The 19,746-nt window shown below is 56.9% G+C and overlaps 1 protein-coding gene across 1 annotated transcript; it reads right to left on the bottom strand.

The window, feature by feature from the left end:
- Positions 1-4,836: 4,836 nt before the first annotated feature.
- On the bottom strand, positions 4,837-14,329 carry RHOD (ras homolog family member D). Its single transcript, XM_027959605.2, has 5 exons — positions 14,115-14,329; positions 9,446-9,533; positions 8,487-8,596; positions 5,922-6,056; positions 4,837-5,417 (listed from the first exon to the last, which is right to left on the bottom strand). The coding sequence occupies exons 1-5, from the start codon at positions 14,244-14,246 to the stop codon at positions 5,250-5,252; spliced, it is 633 nt and encodes a 210-aa protein (XP_027815406.1). The 5' UTR covers positions 14,247-14,329; the 3' UTR covers positions 4,837-5,249.
- Positions 14,330-19,746: the final 5,417 nt, after the last annotated feature.

Genomic DNA, 19,746 nt, shown 5'->3' with positions numbered 1-19,746 from the left:
CTGCAGCTGCCCAACTGGGTCCTGCTCCCGCCTCCACCCTCCCGGGCACCCTGCCTGGTCCCGCCACCAACTGTGGGATCCTAAGGCATCCAATCCGGCCTCTCCCACTGCACGGGGAACGAAGACCCAGTTCCTTCACCCAGGGGCTCACACACAGACAACACATGCTCTGGTGTGCAGGCGGGTTTGCTTGAGTGCGGTCAAGCGGGAGCCAGGAAGCCAGCAGGTCCACCAGTGCTGCAGAAGGTGGCCTCTGAGCTGGACTCTGAAGGATCTGGGGGTAGAGTGGGGCTTGGAACAAGCAGTGACCGGGAAGGAGGGCAGGCCAAGGTGGGGAGAGCGCTCCAGCAGGAGACTTTGAGCCTGGGCCAGCTATCAGCTATCGGGGTGCGGCTGGAGCGTCAGGTGTGCTAGGCGTAAGGTGGGGAGGGTCGGCTTCAGTCGGGTGCAAGAGACCTCCCACGTCCCCACCTGGGAAGTTAGACCTCCTCTGGGCAGGGGGCTGCAGAAGGCTCAAGTGACTAGATCCGTGTTTTGGAAGGTGTCTGGTGGTGAGGAGGATGAAGGAGGCTGAGAGCCTGGAGGCTGGGAGACGGGAGAGGTCCAGGCAGGAGCAGCTGAGGTCCCAAAGTGGGGCATTGCTTCGCGGCATCGGTCCATTCACTCATCATAAATTTCTTCAGTGCTTCCTCTATGTGAGGCGCTGGTGTTTGTTTTTAATTTTTTTGAAGTTTCTTGGCTGTCACTGGGTCTTTGTTGCCGCGGGAGGGCTTCTTGGGGCTTTCTCAGCAGGGTGCAGGCTTAGTTGCAGGCTTAGGATCTTGAGGGCTTCCCAGGTGGTGCTAGTGGTAAAGAACCTGCCTGCCAAGGAAGGAGACAAGAGACGTGGGTGGGGAAGATCCTTGGGTGGGGAAGATCCCCTGGAGGAGGGCATGGCAACCCACTCCAGTATTTGCGCCTGGAGAATCCCCATGGGCAGAGGAGCCTGGTGGGCTTACGGTCCATGGGGTTGAAGAGATTTGGACATGACTGAAGCGACTGAGCAACTGAACTGAACTGAAGTGACTTAGTTCAGTTCAGTTCAGTTTAGTTCAGTCACTCAGTCGTGTCCAACTCTTTGCGACCCCATGAACCACAGCACGCCAGGCCTCCCTGTCCATCACCAACTCCCGGAGTTCACTCAGACTCACGGCCATCGAGTCAGTGATGCCATCCAGCCATCTCATTCTCTGTCGTCCCCTTCTCCTCCTGCCCCTAATCCCTCCCAGCATCAGAGTCTTTTCCAATGAGTCAACTCTTCACATGAGGTGGCCAAAGTACTGGAGTTTCAGCTTTAGCATCATTCCTTCCAAAGAAATCCCAGGGCTGATCTCCTTCAGAATGGACTGGTTGGATCTCCTTGCAGTCCAAGGGACTCTCAAGAGTCTTCTCCAACACCACAGTTCAAAAGCATCAATTCTTCAGCATTCAGCCTTCTTCACAGTCCAACTCTCACATCCATACATGACTACTAGAAAAACCATAGCCTTGACTAGATGGACCTTAGTCGGCAAAGTAATGTCTCTGTTTTTCAATATGCTATCTAGGTTGGTCATAACTTTTCTTCCAAGGAGTAAGCATCTTTTAATTTCATGGCTGCAGTCACCATCTGCAGTGATTTTGGAGCCCCCCAAAATAAAGCCTGACACTGTTTCCACTGTTTCCCCATCTATTTGCCATGAAGTGATGGGACCAGATGCCATGATCTTCATATTCTGAATGTTGAGCTTTAAGCCAACTTTTTCACTCTCCACTTTCACTTTCATCAGGAGGCTTTTAGTTCCTCTTCACTTTCTGCGATAAGGGTGGTGTCATCTGCATATCTGAGGTTATTGATATTTCTCCCATGAATCAAGGCAAATTGGAAGTGGTCAAACAAGAGATGGCAAGAATGAACGTTGACATTCTAGGAATCAGTGAATTAAAATGGACTGGAGTGGGTGAATTTAACTCAGATGACCATTATATCTACTACTGTGGGCAGGAATCCCTTAGAAGAAATGGAGTAGCCATCATGGTCAACAAAAGAGTCCAAAATGCAGTACTTGGATGCAATCTCAAAAACGACAGAATGATCTCTGTTCGTCTCCAAGGCAAACCACTCAATATCACAGTAATCCAAGTCTATGCCCCAACCAGTAACACTGAAGAAGCTGAAGTTGAACGGTTCTATGAAGACCTACAAGACCTTTTAGAACTAACACCAAAAAAAGATGTCCTTTTCATTATAGGGGACTGGAATGCAAAAGTAGGAAGTCAAGAAAGACCTGGAGTAACAGGCAAATTTGGCCTTGGAATGCGGAATGAAGCAGGGTAAAGGCTAATAGAGTTTTGACAAGAAAATGCACTGGTCATAGTAAACACCCTCTTCCAACAACACAAGAGAAGACTCTACACATGGACATCAAAAACATTAACCCCAAAACGGAGCCTTGTTAACCTCATCAAGTGGACATTAAAAATTTTTTTTCTGGGTGCACTGAGCAACATGCGAGATCTTCATCCTCTGACGAGGGGTCACAGCCGGGACCACAGCAGTGAAAGTGCCGAGTCCTAACCACTGGACTGCCAGGGAAGTCCCAACATTGATTATTTAAAACATTTTAAAAAAATTTATTAGGTTTTGACTGTGCTGGGTGTTCGTTGTTGCTCAGAGTGAATCTCTACACTAGTTGTGGCATGAGGGGTCTATTCTCCTGACCAGAGATTGAACCCAGGCCCCTGCATTGTGAGCTCTGAGTCTTATCCACTGGGCCACCAAGGACGTCCCAACAAGGCAGAATCTATTCTTCTTATTTATCAGGTGAGAAGGTTGACTCTCCAGGACCAAGCCCATCAGTCCATCACCTTCGTGTTAATACTCTCAGCCTCTTTGTCCTGAGTCTCTTGTCTGCCTTGTAAAACTCCACACAGCATCTGATGGACTCTCGAGGGACCACGAGGCACTCACTGCCCTCATGCTCCCTGGGCAGTCTCTCTTTCCAGGGAAGTGCCTTCTCTCTCGGTAGCTTCCCAACCACCCCTGCATGCTGGTGTTAAGATCCCATCCTCTGTGGCATTACACACAGACTTGGCTTTAAGGGCACAAACTGTGGGTTCCCTGTTACACCCGTAGTTCTTGTCATGGTGTTGGGTACCTCATAGAGCTCCCTGGACACCAGGCTGTTGAAGGCATAGATGATGGAGCCTCTGGTTATCCCAGGGAGGGAGCTTGATCCAGATGTCTTGTTCCGTGTCTTGCCCTCCCGTAAAGAATATACTGGGCAGCCCAGCTCTACTCCATGCAATCCAGTCCATGGCTCCCGTGCTCCTCCTTTATTTCCTGGCATGTGCTAGGCACCTGACAAGCATTTTGCCACTTCACCTTCACAGCAACCCTCTAGGGTGGGCAGGATGATCTCTGGTTGCCAGATGGAATTGTTAAGGCTGGAGAAGTGTCACGCTCATGAAGTCACCTGGCTCTAGAAAACGATGGGACTAGGATTCGAACCCAGATCTGCGACTGACTCCAGAGATAGAGCACTCTGCCTGTCCACAATGCCAAGGGGCCAAGCCACATCCCCAGCAAAGGGACAAGGGAGACAGCCAGCCTTCTTCAGGGATGCCCAGGTCTGGTGCAAGAACTCAGTGTGGCAAGCTTCTTTGCAAAATAACTATCAAGGGTTCTAGGGGCTCACATTTCGGCAAATTAGAAATGTGTGAGCTGAGCTTGGCTCACTGGGTTGGGGAAGGCAGGAAAGGGAGAAGAGAAAGAACATTCTGGGCATGGGGTGGGCTTGGGGGAGGAGCAACCAGGCTAGAAATCTAGTCCAGGAACAGTTGTTTCCCACCCCTGAGCAGCTTATATTAAGACCCTGGAGTGGAGCCTGTAATCCAGGTGGGGTTTTCGGAGCAGATCCCTCTGTAACCTGAGCCAGGAGCCCTCACCTGGAGGAAGCAGTCCCACCTCTGGAGCTGTTTCTAATGAAACCGAGCTGGTGGGTGTTAGTGGCTGGTTCTGTGTGGGTGGACCACACACAACAGTCGAAGGTCTTAGAAGGTCTTAAGAGAAGAGACTGAGGTTTCCCAAGGAAGAAGGAATTCTGCCTCAGGTCAGCAACACAGAAACCCTGCCTGAAATTTCCAGCCTGCTGCCCTTCAGAACTCAGACTCAGGACAGCAACATCGACCTCCAACCTGTTCTAAAGGTTTCGGACTTGTCAATCCTCAAAATTGTGTTTTTTTTTTTTTTTAATTTTTTTTTTTTTTTTTTTACTTTTTAATAATTATTTATTTTTGGCTGTGCTGGGTCTTCACTGCTGTGTACAGGCTTTCTTTAGTTGTGGTAAGCAGGGGGCTTCTCACTGTGGTGACGTGTCTTGTTGCGGGGCACAGGCTCTACGGTGAGTGGGCTTCAGTAGTTGCGGTACATGGGCTCAGCTGCCCTGTGGCATGCCAAAATTGTGTTTTTAAGCCGATTCCTTTAAATCACCCTCTGAATATATATCCTATCGGTTGTTTCTCTGGAGAACTCTGTACAATATTATAGACTGTACTACACCCATGGAATATTATCTACTGTATTTATCATAAATAAAAGCGATACTTGTGAGCCTTGTGTGACCACCCTCTGTGTGCCAGGTACCCGCCTCTTTCACAGGCAAGAGGCCCAGGTACCTTGCCCAAGGGTCCGAAAGTGACAGCCTGGTTTGGATCCAGGTGGTTATACTGGACCCAGTGCCCACACAGGGTGTGCTTTTATCCCCCACATGCAACAGTGTGTAAAGGCATTTCAAAGCAAGAGGCCACAGACAAGTGTTATCATCTTAAACCGTTTACCACTGGGACAGGCAGGGTGAAGGAGTGGGTGAGTGGGGTGGGTACAGCCCTAAGAAGAGCCACAAGGTGGCGCCAGGGCACACAGGCCACTCCAGGGTGTGTGGTCCAGGGCTGGGAGATGGGAGCGAGTCAGAGGTCTCCAGGACCAGCCCTCCATAGGACTGGTGAGCCTGGGACCCCCCTTCCTCAGGCCTCAGAGGGGTTTCGCTGCAATTCCAGGATCCAAGCCCCAGGGTTGGGGGGGGCTGGCCTCGGGGGTGCCCATCTGTTTGAGGTACAGTTCGGTGGTCACAGCCTGGGGACTGGGTCCAGCCCAGCCAGCTAGGCAGAAGGTCAGCAACCAGCTCCTTCCTGTGCTGCGAGGGCAGTCGGGCGGGGAGGGCCCCAGGCCCTCAGGTCACCACACAAAAGCTCCGGGTGATCCGCCTCCAGAAGTTGCGACCGCGGCTGCTGAGGGCCACCTCGGCTGCCTCCTGGAAGACGGCATGGACGTTCTCCTGGAGCAGAGCCGAGCATTCGAGGTAGGCCACGGCGCCCACGGCCCGCGCCATCTCCTGGCCCTAGTAGAGAGCACAACAGGGCTGCCGTCAGCTGGCCGCTGCTGGGGGCCTCCCGTCCAGCCGCCCCCTCCCCGACCAGGCATGTCGTAGGCGTGCTCTCCTAGGGCGCCCACAGCTCCTGCCCCCTGGCCTGACCAATCACCCTGATGGGTTCATCCAGTTTCCCATCTCAGTTCTCGGCTGGGACTCTGCCTCTCCAGGTACCAACTAATTGCCTTCCCAGCCTGACCCAGGCGTGCCACAGAGAGGGGCCTGCAGACTAAAGAGCTGGGGGGGTCCCCCCGGCTGCGAAGTTGGGGGGCAGGACCTGATGTGCACTCCACTCGCTCTCCATCCTCACTGGAAACTTCCAAGCCTGGCAGCTCTTGACCACGGCTGCTTCCAAAACACCCCCAACCCTGCTCCACATCCTGTGTGTGCTGAGAGGCTGGGCTGGAGTGGCATCATCCCAGGGGTGCCCTCTCCTGCCCCCTACCCTACCCTACCCTAGGCTGCGTCTCCTACCCTGTGGTAGGTCACAGGTTCCAACCCGTTTTTCCGCAGCTTCTTCACCAGCGACTTGTCCTTGCGCAGGTCGGTCTTGCAGCCCACGACGACGATGGGCACCTCCTTGCAGAAGTGATTCACCTCTGGGTACCACTGCGGGGAGAGGGGTGGTGAGGGCACGTGTGGGAGCCATCAGGGGAGTGGGCCGCTGTCCTGAACTCCAGGTAGACTTTGACAGTGATACTTAGCACAGCCAGCTTAGGGAGCATTCTTGGCGGATACTTAGCACAGCCAGTTTAGGGAGTATTCTTGGCGGATACTTAGCACAGCCAGCTTAGGGAGTACTCTTGGCGCTAGTGGTCATGCAGTGCCGATGCAGGAGACACGGGTTCAATCCCTAGGTCGGGGAAGATCCCCTGAAGAAGGAACCCACTCCAGTATTCTTGCCTGGAGAATCCCATGGACAGAGGACACCGGCAGGCTACAGTCCATGGGGCTACAAAGAGTCAGACACAACTGAGCGACCGAGCAAGGGAACAACTCACTGGCACTAAGAAGACAAGGTACTCCAGGCCAGGCTAAGACTTTACACACAATGAGCACATGAACCCCCCATCTCTGAGGCAGTTCCATCATCAGTCCCACTGCACAGATGCACTCACTGAGGTGCAGAGAGGCTCTGTAACTTGGCCTTGGTCACAAGACCGGAAGTGTTAGAATTTGAACCCAGAGGTTAGCGCCCAGAGCCCTGTCCCCATCTGCTCTAGAATCCTACCTCTGCAAGGTAAGGGGTCCCAGGACCATCTCCCCAGTGGGGCAAAATTTATAAAGAAATAGCGAGGCTCTAAAACTAAAGCAGCTCACGAAATGCTTGCAGCAGCTGTTGACCTGTCGGAGGGGGCACTCCTGTCCTGCCAGCTGCTCTCTGGAATGCGAGGCCTCACGGCTGGGTTATTTCAGTCTGGACTATAACCCGGGAGCCTGGAACCAGCAGCGCATGCCGGCTCAGTTTCAGGGAAAACCGGCATCAAACTGTCTGGCTTCTGGAGGCATATGGGGCCTATGTGGGGTCCCAACAACCCTCTCATCCACAAAACTGCCCTTGACAAGGGTCTTCTCTCTGACTCTGCTTTGTAAGTCCAACAGGGCATCTCATCAGACCTTGTCCTAGCTAAGCCCTGGCATCAGCGATCATTCCATCCTCTGAAAGCTGGTCGGCACGGTGCCCCAGGGCCCCACACTCCTGGTTGTCCTCAGATCTCCAGGTGACAGCTCCCCGGTGCCCCCTGCCCCCAATCCACAGCTCTTCCCCACCAGCAGCTCCTAAATGGATCTGCCCAGCCCTGTCTCCTCCCAGGAACCACAGACTCAGACTTCCGCCTGCTCCTCCACCGGGAAGTCCAAGGGGCCTCCACTGCCCACCTCCCTGCCCTCAGCCTGCTCCTCCTTGTTTTGGGAAATGGCAAGTCTACCTTCCAGGTGCTCTGAGCAAATGTCTCTCTCCCACCCACATCTAATCTGTCTGCAAACCCCAGTGGTTCGGTTCTACCTTCCAGATTCGGTACCCACTCACCTTTCACCATCCCCTCTGCCAGTACCCTGGTCCCAGCCTTGGTGCCTAGAACAGTCCTGGCACATAGAGGTACCTTCCAAATGCATACCAGTCTGCATGGAGAAGGCTGGCTCAAGTCTCAGGGTTACCACTTTAATAGAAGTGTATCTTGGAGCAAGGGCCCCAATCTGGCAATGATAGTATCTGCTCCATAATTGTTTTTGTTTTTTCCACTTTTTGGTTATACTGTGGGCCATGCAGGATCTAAGTTCCCCGACCAGGGATTGAACCTGCGCCCTCTGCAGAAGTGCAGAGTGTTCATCACTAGATCACCAGGGAAGTTCTTCCATAACATTTCTAGGTTAGCTGAGTAAATACGTCGGTGCCCAGCACTGTACCTGGCCGGTATTAAGTCCTAAGTAAACACTGCCATCATCGTTGCGGTTATTGTTACTACCACTGTCACTGGTTGTGCTCTGACGGACCCTGGAGCATGCCCTTCACACACGCCTGGAGGTCCTGGCAGCGGGACCTGCTGGCTGGAACAGAGGACTCCAGGGCCCACGTCCCCAACACCTGTGAGAAGCCCTGGGGACCTCTACTGTGATCAGCGGATGTCCTGGGCAGCCACTGGGAGCCAGTGGTCACGTTGCGGGAGGCTGACAGTTCCTGTGACCTCAGACAGGCCCGGGCTGGGGAGAAGCAGGGGTCTCTGGGCCGCCCTGCATCCTTAGGCAGGGTCATGGTGGAAAGGCCTCAGCTTTCTGAGCTTGGTATGGGCAGGCAGGAAGTACTGGACTGGGAGTCAGAGACCTCGTCCAGACCCGGCCACCAGATCCCTGTGGGACCTTACGTAAGCCGCTCTGGATCTCCGTTCCCCACAGTTATGCCAAACACATTAGACCACACATCATCCAGGGCCTGCCAGGTTCTGATAGTCAGCTGGGTCCAGGGCAGGGGTGGAGCGGAGTGGCCTGGCTATGTGGCCATGCCTCCCTGTCCATCCCCACCTCCACCCCCCTGCCACCTACCCGGTTAGAGATGTTGTCGAAGCTGTGTGGACTGGTGACGTCAAAGCAGAGGAGCAGGACGCTGGCATCAGGGTAGAACAGGGGCCGCAGGCGGTCATAGTCCACTTGCCCTGGTAGGGTGGGAGGCGGTCACTCCCTCTAGATCTCCTGCCCACTGTCAGCACGTCCCCAACATCAGAGAAGTCACCCCAACCAAGACCAGGGGAGGGTGTGAGCTGAGCGGGTGAACTAGACCAGGGCCTAATTCTGTGCTTCGGAGGCCAGCCCATGAATGATCCCCTTGGGGCCGTGTCCTGCTGGCCGGCCTGTGGGATGTGCCAGCCCCGGCCTGGGTGAGACCACTTGCTGAGAGAGCCCTACTCTGGCAGGAGTAGGGGGTTTCTGAGGCCCCCACTCAGAAACCTGCTTTGCCCTGGGCTTGGGGGAGCTGGGGGATGAGAAGAAAGAGGCAGGTGGGACCTGGGCCAAGATGTCACAGCCCAACAAGGTAAGGGGGCTGTGGGATTCCCTGAGTTTAACTTTGAATTCTTTTTTTTTTTTGACCTGTGGGATCTTAGTTCCCTGACCAGGGATCGAACCCAGGCCTCCTGCAGTAGAAGGCAGAGTCGTAACTGCTGGCCTGCCAGGGAAGTCTCCTAGCTTTGAATTCTGATGTAGTTGACTCTGAACCTTCTTGTGGGCAAGGTCAGGAGGCTGGAGGTCAGAAGTTAAGGTCAAACAATCTTATAGGAGCTAAAGCCAGGGTGGAATGCTCAGGAGGCCAGAAACAGTCCGCCTCTTGAGAGCCAAGAGTTCCGCCTCATCTCCAAGACCCTGTTGGCTGGCCTGGGTCAGGGGGCTACAGTGAGGAGGGTTCAGGCTGACACCCATTCCCTGGAGACTGCTCGACCTCCCTGGTTCAGAAGAAAGGGGGCAGGGCCCCTCCTCCCACCCTGCCCCTCCCCCAGCCCTGTGCCCACCTGCCGTGTCCCAGATTTGGAGCTGGACGGGTTTGCCTTTCACCTGCAGATTCACAGCAAGCCGCTCAAATACCGTGGGGGTGTAGCTCTGAGGAAGAAGGGGTTGGGGGTGGTTAAGCAGGCACTCCTGAAGGGCGGTGGTCCTGGCAACCAGGTCAGAGCCCATGAATGCCCACGGCACAGCCCCTTTGGCAGTCAGCAGAGCGGATGGTTTCTGGGAGGGAGCTGGCTGGTGGCGTTGCGGCCACTTTGCAGTTGTGTGCCGCCCCGCCCCGAAGCACTGAACCTCCCTGGGTCCCTCCGAGACTGTAGAGTGGGCCCCTAGAGCACCCACCACAGCGTGCTGCTGTAAGGATTCAATGCGGAGCTTCACACGGAGCCCCGAACCCAGGGCCTGGTACAGACTAACATTCTACAGGTGCCAGGATTGCTGTTTTTATCTTTGTCCTCGTCCAGACTGTCCTATTTCCGAGCCTTCCTTCCTGCTGTCCCCGCCTCCTAGGTTGACGTTAACCTACGTTTGTTCATTCACTTATCCCTTCATTCATTCATTCACAACCACCTTCTCTGGGTCTGATTCTGGACATTCAGGAACAAGTAATAAGCACTGACTGCCTACTCTGGGCAACTCCTAGTTTTCGGGCGGGGGTCCCCTCTTTCGCCTCTCAACCTCTCATAATCCAACCAGGATGCTCCTGTTTCTGTCTCTCTTACCTGCCCAGCCCCAGCTGGAGGTCACCTGGCCAGGGGCCCCTCTACCCCAGGCCCACTAAGCCTGAGCTCGCCCCCTCTCCACAAAGGCCGGATGAGTGGGAGCAGGAGGGGCTTTTACACAAGCGCAGGAACGAAGAGGGGAGCTTGTGCAGAGGGGGGCCAAGCAACAGGGGGGGAGGTTTTCATACCACAAGCCCTTTGCACCAAGCGGTACCCTGGGCCCCCTGCCTTTTGGGTAACCAAGTCTTACCCCCTTGCTCAGGGCTGGGCAATGGGGCCATAGCCCGGGGGACCCTGTTTTTCCCTCTTCCCATGCCAGGTGGGGCCTCCACCTGCCCGTGACTCAGGAGGACTTCAAGGCTGCCTGCGTGCTGGTCCTGAGTCAGGGCCTGGCCACTGGGAGGGGTAGTCCCTTAGCAGAGGGTCAGCGACGTCCTTCAAGGGCACTCAGGAAGCGGCAGTGGGGAGGGTGGGGAGAAAGGTGGGTCACAGAGCAGGCAACCAGGCAGGATGAAATCAAGGATGGCCCTGGGGTCAGCCACCCTGGACTCCAGTCACTGGCACTTCCTCTACTCAGACTAGGGCTGCCCCCTCCTTGCCCCTCCTCTCAGGCCTGGTAGGGAACAGTGTGACTTGGTGCCATGGTGGCTATGAGCGCTGGGTTTCGTTTTTTTTTTTTTGGCTGTGCCACACAGCATGTAGGATCTTAGTTCCCCAACAAGGGATCGAACCCACGGCTCCTGCGATGGAAGAGCAGAGTCTTAACCACTGGACCACCAGGGAAGTCCAAGGAGCATGGGCTTTGGAATGAGATGCACCTGGATTAGGACGGGCTCTGGCACTCACTGTGTGACCTTGGGCCAGCGCCCTCACTGCTTAAAGGAGGTGAGTATCTGTGTGTGATAGTGAAGGCCGGCCGGCAGGCGAGGTCAACACGCACTGCTTAGGAAACTAGGTGCCAGGCGCAGCAGCCACGCCTCCAGGAGGTGCCCCTTCCCCAGCCTCTGCCTAGCCTGTTGCCATGGAGGTGCTGACATCTGTTGAGCTCCCAGCCGGGCTGCCCTGATCTGAGGCGCGACCTGCCGTGAAGTTCTCGGGAGACGCACTTCAGGACTCTGCAAGTGTCCGTGGAGATAACACCGTTGCCCACATTCTCGAGGGATCTGCTCTGCGAGGCTCTTTACCTGCACCATCTCTGATCCTGGTAACCTTAGAAAGTCGGTACTATCCCCATTTTCTCTTTTTTGGCCTCACTCAGCATGTGGGATCTTAGTTCCTTGACCAGGAATTGAACCTGCATCTCCCACAGTGACAGCGTGGCGTTCTAACCACTGGACCACCAGGGAAGTTCCCCTCACTGCATTTTCCTGTTGAAGACACTGAGGCCCAGAGAGGGGAAGCGACTGGCCCATGGCAACGTACTAGACAGATGGCTGAGGATGGGGCCAGGTCTCAGGCTCCACGGGCCAGGCTGTGACCCTCTTCACCTGTCTCTGCTGAGGTCACCCACTCTAGCCCCTGGCACCAGAGCTGAGCAGGAAAGCCCCATTCACAGAGTGGGACTGGGTTCTCCCCTCTGGAATGTCATCCCGAAGACTCCATGACACCTTTTGTCTTGTTCTTTGAACCCCCCAGGCAGGGTCACTCTTTGCCTGCAGGACCAATAAGCACCTAATCTTATCTGCGCTGTCCTCCTGCAGAAAGACGGGGCTGGGCCCAGCTAGACCAGGGCAGATGACTCATGCTTGGGTCTGACCTCACAGCGCTCACAGACAGACAGATGGACCATTATAGCCTGGGAGACACAGCTCCAGAGAGGAGACCCAGGAGTTTCCTGGGGGAAGCATACCCACGAAAGTCCCTGCAGGGGGGCCAGAAAATCTCGGCTGGCCCTGGAAGGTCAGCTGGTGTGCCCTGCCCTGCTCCACCCTGACCCTGCTGTGGGGGCCCTAGGCTTCTGGCCCTGTGGTTGTGGTTGTTGCCCCAAGTGTCAGGGGCCGGTGCCCAGCTAGGAGTCCCCCTGCCTCGGGAGCTTTCTCTCTGCTCTCCAGCCCTGAACCCAAGGTTGGGCCACAGCCAGACAAGGCTCACTGAAGCCCTCCAGACCCCTGAGGCCCTCCAGATCTCAGCCTACTCTTCGCTGCAGGCAGCAGGCCTGGCATATGGGACCCCAATTCTCCTAGCTGTTGGCTCCCTGGGCTTGGAGGGCTGTCAGGAGGAGGCATCCAAGGCCAGGACAGGAGGAGGCTGCTCTCGCTCGCAAAGCTCTGGGGGGCTGCAGAGGATGTCCTGGTCACGGCCAGGAAGACCTGGGTTCTAGGCCAGGGCTCTCATGGGCGGGCCCTGTGCCCCGAGGCCAGACTCTTCTCTCTGGCCGCTGTCTTTCCAGCTATAAACTGAAGGGCTTTTCCACTCTCAGACCTTGTGCTTCCTTAAATGAAGCGTCTCTCTTGTGCCTGGAGGCAGACGGGTCCCCAGGAATGAGGGTCCCCAAATGGGAGGACCGGTGGCAGGCTGGCCCTGGTGACAGGCATGTGCTCCCTTTCCCTGACCACCCAGAGTGTCCTGCACCCTTCAACACACACTTCGTTCCCATCAGCTGGGAACGCCTATTTCCACAATGCAGCCTCTGCAGTCGGGATGGGTCTCACCCTTGAGGATGTCTCAGAGCCCAGGACAGTGGCCATGAGGTACCCCCACCCCCTCACCCCTATCCAGGCCCCTCTCTCAGGCCCCTTTCCCAGGCCTCAGGTCCCCCAGCTTCTCTGTGGAGCTCCCTGCAACTCTGCCATAATTGTTGGGTTTGGGTTCTCACAGGCAGCATCTGGGGGCCCGGAAACACATCCCTCCCCCCACCTTAAAAAAAAAAAAAGTGACTGGCCAAAGGACATGACGTCAGCTCCCAAAACCACAAAGCAAGAGTTGGCTTGATGCTGCCACAGTGGAAAGAAAGGCTGACTCCGTTAGCAGGCCCGGCCTCCCCAGCCTCCCCCATCCAACTCCCACCAACCCCGTGGGTTGGAGGGTGCAGGGATCCACCGGAGGGGGCGGTGGTGCTGCAAGGGGACCCATGGGCTCCAGAGGAACTGGGCTGAGGGGGCGCACAGTGGGTGGGTCTCACCCTGCCCTGGGGCCGACAAATCCGCCTGGACAGGTGGTGGGCATGCTGGTGGGGGAAAGACAGTCCACGTGCCCAGGCATCAACGACATGCCAGGTACCACCTGGGGCCGTGTCTTAGCCTTGCGTTAATGCTACCTCACCACCACCCTTGGGTCTCTCCACCCAGGGAGGTCACGTGAGGGATCGGAGGCTCACAGAGGCTGAGCAAGGCATGGTGGGCCCAGCTGGGGGAGACTGAGGTGCCAACCCAGCTGTCTGATGAGGTTGCTGTGTTCTGACCCTCGAAGGCTGAGCCTATGGGACAGCCATCGTAGGGGCAAGAGCTGGGTGAAGGTGCGATGTCTTCCAGGAAGAACGTTTGCCACTTTTCAATGGGTCCTTCCTGCTGCAGCTCAGCCCCTGACCTGTGTGGACTCACTCATTGCTGCGACCCTGAGAGCTGGGCACCACCACTATTCCTATCATGCAGTTGAGCAAACAGGCACAGAGAGGGTAAGGGGTCTGCTCCAGGGCACACAGCTGTGAGTCCCGAAGCCAGGATTTGAAACCAGGAGATCTAGCTCCCCCCAGAGTGCTCAGTCCCTCTTAGCCAAGGGGTGCCACCGAGGGTTCTCTTAGGACCCACAACGACCCCAGGCTGCCCAAGTCAGTGCCCCGGGACACCTCCTCGGGGTAGGTCCGGTTCTTGGCACTTTACAGACGATGCCACTGAGTCCTTCACTCCTGGGGGCACGGTGAGAGCTGCCTTGGACCCCAAGCTCTGCGGGGAGGCAGGACGGGCGCCCATCCCTCCCTCCTCGGGGGCGCAGGAGGCGCTGGGGAGGCCTCACTCACCTCGGGGAAGGCCCCCTCCGCGAAGACCATCAGCAGCGACGTCTTCCCGCAGCCGCCGTCGCCCACGAGGACCACCTTGACGGACCGCGCGCCGCCCGGCGCCTCCTCGCCCGAGGCCTGGGCCGCCTTCATCGCGGGGCGCGGAGGGACGGAGGGAGGGAGGCAGGGCCGGGGCGAGCGGAGCGGCGGCCGCGGGGCCGGCGGGGCAGGAATGTGGAAGGGGCGGGGCGGCGGGAGGAAGTGCGGGCGGCGGGCGGCCCAGGTGAGGGGCCGGCCGGGCGCATTCCGCGGCCCTGCCCCTCCCGTCCCACCGCCCAGGACCCAGGCGGCCCGAGACACACTCTTCTTGAATCCCTGCTCTGTGGGGCCCTCAGGCTGCAGGAAGTGGAGGACTCAGATCTGGCCTAGGTCCCTCAGAAGCGCACCCCGGTCTGATGCGGAGACTTGTAGTTGGGCAGTGACCCGGTGGACGGGGACAGACGAGGCTCCTGGCCCACTTCTCGCCGAGCAGGGAGGTGGGGGTCAGCTCTGTTGGCCCACCAGCTTGGTGGGGGGCAGGGACGGGGTCCCTAGTGCCTAGTCTCTGCGGGCCTGGAGCAGGAACTGGTGCCTTTTGGTGGATGAATGAATGAGTGAATGAATGGATATGCATCTCCTCGCCCCCCCCCACCTCCCTGGAGACAGAACACCCCACAGCCCTCCTGCAGGTGTTCCGGGGCAGGTGGGAAGGGGGTGACCCGGGCAGGCCCTTGTGGGCGAGTCAGGGGCACTGCCAGCTGGACCTCCCCTCCCCCAGCCAGTACCAGGAACTCTCACTAGCAGTGGGTCTCCCCTCTGCCTGGGGCATGGCCTGGGGAAAGCGATGGAACCTTCCTTCTGTAAAGTGCCTAGAGCAGGGTCCGGAACATGGTCAGTGATGCCAAGTGTAATTCTTGCTATTTAACCAACACTGATGACTGCCTGTGCTTAAGGGCTAGGGGACTCTGAACTGCAGAAGTTCCAGCTTCTCCCAGGACTTCCCTGGTGGTTCAGTGATTGAGAATCTGCCTTCCAGTGCTGGGGATATGAGTTCAATCCCTGGGTGGGGAACTTAAGATCCCACATGTGGGGCAACTAAGCCCCTCGCACCACAACGAAAGACCCTGCATGCTGCAACTAAGGCCTGATGCAGACAAAACAAAACAAAACAAAAGTCTCTCACAGCCTAGAATGGAAGACAAGTGGGACATATCAGTGTGATGAGAGCTCCAGCGATAGCAGGGACAGGCAGTGGATGGGAGTCAGGAAGAGGGGCCCCGCACTCAGGCTGGGGGTGGTTAGAGAGAGCGGCCAGAGTCTTGAGGAAAAAGTGAAACACAGTTAGATGGGGGAAGAGAAGAGGGTTCCAAACTGAGGGGACAGCATGTGTAAGGTATAGAGGTGTGTGTGTGGGGGTTGTTTGCAGTGTGGGGGGAGGGGTGCTGCAGTTCTTCCCTCTGATGATGGGTGAGGTTGGATTAGGGAGCTGGTCCTGGGGGTGAATTTGAGGATTAACTGGGGCCTGGATAGTGGAGCACTTTGGGTGCCAGGAATTAATGCAGAATTGAACTGGAAACTCACTGTCACCTGACCTCCTACTCCAGTTATGTGTGCTCACTCACTCAATCGTGTCCAGCTCTTTGTGAACTCATGGACTGTGGCCCGCCAGGCTCCTCTGTCTATGGAATTTTTCAGGCAAGAATACTGGCGTGGGTTGCCATTTTCCTCCTCCGGGGGAACTTTCTGACCCAGGAATCCAACCTGCGTCGTCTCCTGGATTGGCAGGTAGATTCTTTACCTCTAGTGACATCTGGGAAGGCCTGCTACTCCCATCAGCAGCCAGAATTGAAATGTGTGTTTATAAGAAGGGAACAAAGGCCGCCCCCAGTTCATGGACTGTTTTCACTGAAGCTCAGAGAAACAGAGGGCGGGAGTCTTGGGGTTTTTCACCTCCCCCCACACAGGTCATGACATCATTCCTCACGCAGTTCAAAGCCAAGAGGTGAAAAACCACTCTCAGCCCCCTTAAATTTCACTGTGGCCCAAAGAGGCAGCTAGGACAAGAGTCCCCGCCCCTCTGCTGAGCGGCAGAGTCCAGGCCGCTGACTCCTGTTCCAGGCTCAGCCAGGGCCATGGTCAGCAGGCCGAATGAAGCCTCACCTGGATGGAGGGAGCACCCCAGGACATCCCCTCCCACCCGTCAGCTGCCCTTTCCTCCTCGAAACTGCCAAAGGGCTGGGCAGTGACTTGGCACCGGACTGGGTGTGTAGCCACTGATCAGGGCTCTCCGCCCCAAGGAGTGGTGGGGAGGAACCCCACCCCCAGCAATCAGCTGTCGGCCTCGTCATCCCCTAGGCTCCCGATGACTGCTGTCATCAGGCGTTGGGTGGCAAGGCTGGGAGGCAGGTGGGGCCAGACTAGGGGTGGAGGGAGCTAAGAGTCAGGCAGAGGTGTTTGGCCCTGGTTGCTACGGGGATAATCACTCTAATGACACTCTTGATGTGTGTGTGTCATGCTTTAGAGTTTCACTGAACGTTTCCTAATAGTAACAGCGCCCATCAATGGACTGCCAACCGTGTGGAGGCCCTTCTGTCCCCTAGCAGGTTGGGAGTGTTAGCCCCATTGTACAGATGGGGCACTTGAGGCCCAAAGAGGTTTAAGTTCTTGTCTAAGATCCACAGCCAGCACGAGGCAGGGCTGTAAGTGGAACCCGGTTCTGACTGCAGAGCCAGGCTTTCTTTCTCCCAGCATCATACCTCGTATGCATTACTTCCTCTAGTGCTCAGACTGTGAGCTGGGCAGAGTGAGGGATCGGATTCCCCCATTCTGCAGATCTGGGAACTGAAACTCAGAGAGAGGCAATGGCTTGTGTCAGGCTAGCACGCTCCTGAGCCGAGATTTCAACCCACGTCCCCTGACGTTAAACCCAGCCTCACTCTCACTCTGTGCTGCTTCTGCCAGAGGGAGATTTAGTCACTGGCCAGAGTCTGCCCTGCTGCCAGGGAATTTCCCCAAATCTCAGACATTGCCGGGCCCAGGATGGTGCTGTTTTCTCGGGGGTTGTTTTGGATGAAGAGGTGGCCCGGGGTCACAGTTGGCCTGACCAGCGTACTATTGGCTGTTTTACAGTTTTCTGTGGCTGCTGTTCACCACCAGCTTGTGGGTGACGCAGCCGTTTGAGGCCCCAGCCGTCCCAGGCCCAGAGTCCTCCAGCACCCTGCTCAGCGGGTCACTGCCCTGCAGACCCCAGGTCCTTGGCCTGAGGCGGAAGTCCTTCCTTCAAATGTAATTGCCAGGCAGGCTCTCCCGCCCCCCGGCCGAGCCCTGAGCCCCTCAGTGGCAGGGACGGAGGCCCACCCACCTCTGTCCTCTAGATGGGAGTCCTGCCCCAGGCTGGAACCTAGCCGTGGCTCAGGATGTTATGTCCAGTTGACTGGCTGGACAAACAGGGAAAAGGAAGGCAGGTGAAGGCGAGGGAGAGACAAAGAAAGGAAGGTGGGCCGACTCAAAAGAGTAAACCGAAGACATAGATGAAGGAACAACAGTTGCTTGGCTGAATGAATTCAGAACATGACCTGAGCGTGAGGTCAGCAGACAGGTGACTACCCTCGGGCCCCCATCTGCTCCAAGGACCCCCCATGGCCCTGGCCCATCTGCCCCATTTTCTGACGGTCCACCCCCATCCTCAGTGAGGCCGGAAACTCCCTGCTGTCGGGGCCGAGTCTCTGCTGCCCTCGTGTGGCCACTTTGCTCCCTGCACCGTCAATACGCAGGGCTACGGCCTCTACTTGGTGTTCCTGGCTTGCGGTGTGGGGCGTTCATGGTGCGGGGGGAGGCACCTGGAGTGGGTGCCAGAGGAGGTGGAATTTCAGAAGCCTGGTCCTGCGTCCTGCCCTTTGGGATGTCTTGGCAGGGGACACAGACGCTTTGCTCTTCAAACCTCCCAGTGTACCCCCCCCCCACTCCTTTTCATCCCAAACACCAGATCTCAGAGCTCCAGAAGCCCTCTACCCAAAGCCTTGGCCTCACGTTTGCTGAGCACCCACTGTGTGCCAGACACTTGACATGTGGCATTTCATGAGCTTCCTATGTGGCTCAGCTGAGAAAGAATCCTCCTGCAGTGCAGGAGACCGGGATTTGATCCCTGGGTTGGGAAGATCCCCTGGAGAAGGGAAAGGCTACCCACTCCAGTATTCTGGCCTGGAGAATTCCTATGAAGTGTGTTTAATTCCTAGCCTTCTTTGATGAATGAGGAAACTGAGGTCCAAAGGGGACAGATAATTTGCCCAAGATCCCACAACTGGTATGTAGGGGTGCGGGTGCCTTCAGAGACCTTCTTGACCAATATGCCCATTCTTCAGATAGGGAAATTGAGGCTCTTGAGGGGAAGGAATTTGTCTCACAACAAGTAAGCCGCAGACTCAGTCTGTGGCATGTGGAACCCAGAAGGGCTTCTTGTCCCAAGTTTCCTTCTGTCTGGCCTCCCCAGACCCACGCAATTCTGGTCGCCATTTAACTGGAGCTCAGGGCTGGAGGCACAGGCCTCTCATCCCTGCTTCGCTATTACTGATTCCTCTGGCTGGGACGGGATGGTTGATAGTGCGGTGGGAGGGGGTGGAGAGTGAGGCAGCCCTGTGGCCCAGCCCGAGTGTCCATTTGGTTTTTTGGTCTGTCCCTTCAGGTGTCTGCAGGCGTAGGCGACAAGGCGGAGAGAGGAAGGGAGGGTCTGAGCCGCTGTCACCCGTGGCTGCTGCCGTGGCTCCTCCCGCCCCTCCCACGTGCAGGCCTGGCCCCCCACTGCCGCCGTCAGGACAGTGACCTCCACACCTGGCCTCTTGGGTGGGGCTCGCCCTATTCCCGAGGGCTCCGACAGAGGGGGCTTGGCACCCTTGAGGCCTGGGGCTGGAGGAGCAGGGAAAGGTGGGGTAGAAGGGGAGGAAGGGGCGGGAAGAGATGGGAGGACCGTGGTTTGGGCCCTGCTGAATGACCCTAAAACCTAGAAGCGGCGGGGCTGCTCCTCACTGACCGAGAGTGGGGCTCACTGACGTTCCTCGTCATGACTCCCAAAGCTGCTTAGGGTGCCATCTGCCCCAGGTCTCCCTCCCTCTGCCCCGCTCCCGCCCAGGACCTCACTGCCAGCCGGTCAAGGACGTTCAGACTCACCCTGGACAGGAAGCCTCCCCATCTCAGCCCCACCTGGCCTTTCCAGCCCCAGCTAGCCGTCTGGCTCCCCAGACGCCTGCGCAGGTGGTTTCCCTGCCATGAGGCTCTCTCCCTCCTCCACGTACTCAGTCCTTCCCACTCTGCCGTCTCCTCCAGGAAGTCTTCCCTGATTTCACTCTTTCTGGGCTCCTGCAGGGCCTCTTTCACTGGTTACCACTGTCTACTGGGCATAGGGGGACGGGGGGGCGCAGGAATTCTACAGAAGCTCTTCACTTAGGCCCTGAGGTGGGCAGGCCTCCTGGGAACCCTCCCCCCATGCCCCCCTTCTGCTCCCTGGCTCAGATTCTCCTTCTCCCATGTTTGCTGTGATCTTCCAGGACAGGAGAGGGGAAAACCAGAGCAGCCTGGGATCCGGAGGGGCATCTCTGCTGTCCCTCAACCCCGCCCTCGA

Source organism: Ovis aries, chromosome 21 (assembly GCF_016772045.2).
Source record: "Ovis aries strain OAR_USU_Benz2616 breed Rambouillet chromosome 21, ARS-UI_Ramb_v3.0, whole genome shotgun sequence".
NCBI classification, from domain to species: domain Eukaryota; kingdom Metazoa; phylum Chordata; class Mammalia; order Artiodactyla; family Bovidae; genus Ovis; species Ovis aries.
Note: the sequence above shows the minus strand (reverse complement) of the source record. Positions and strands in the feature narration are given on the sequence as shown.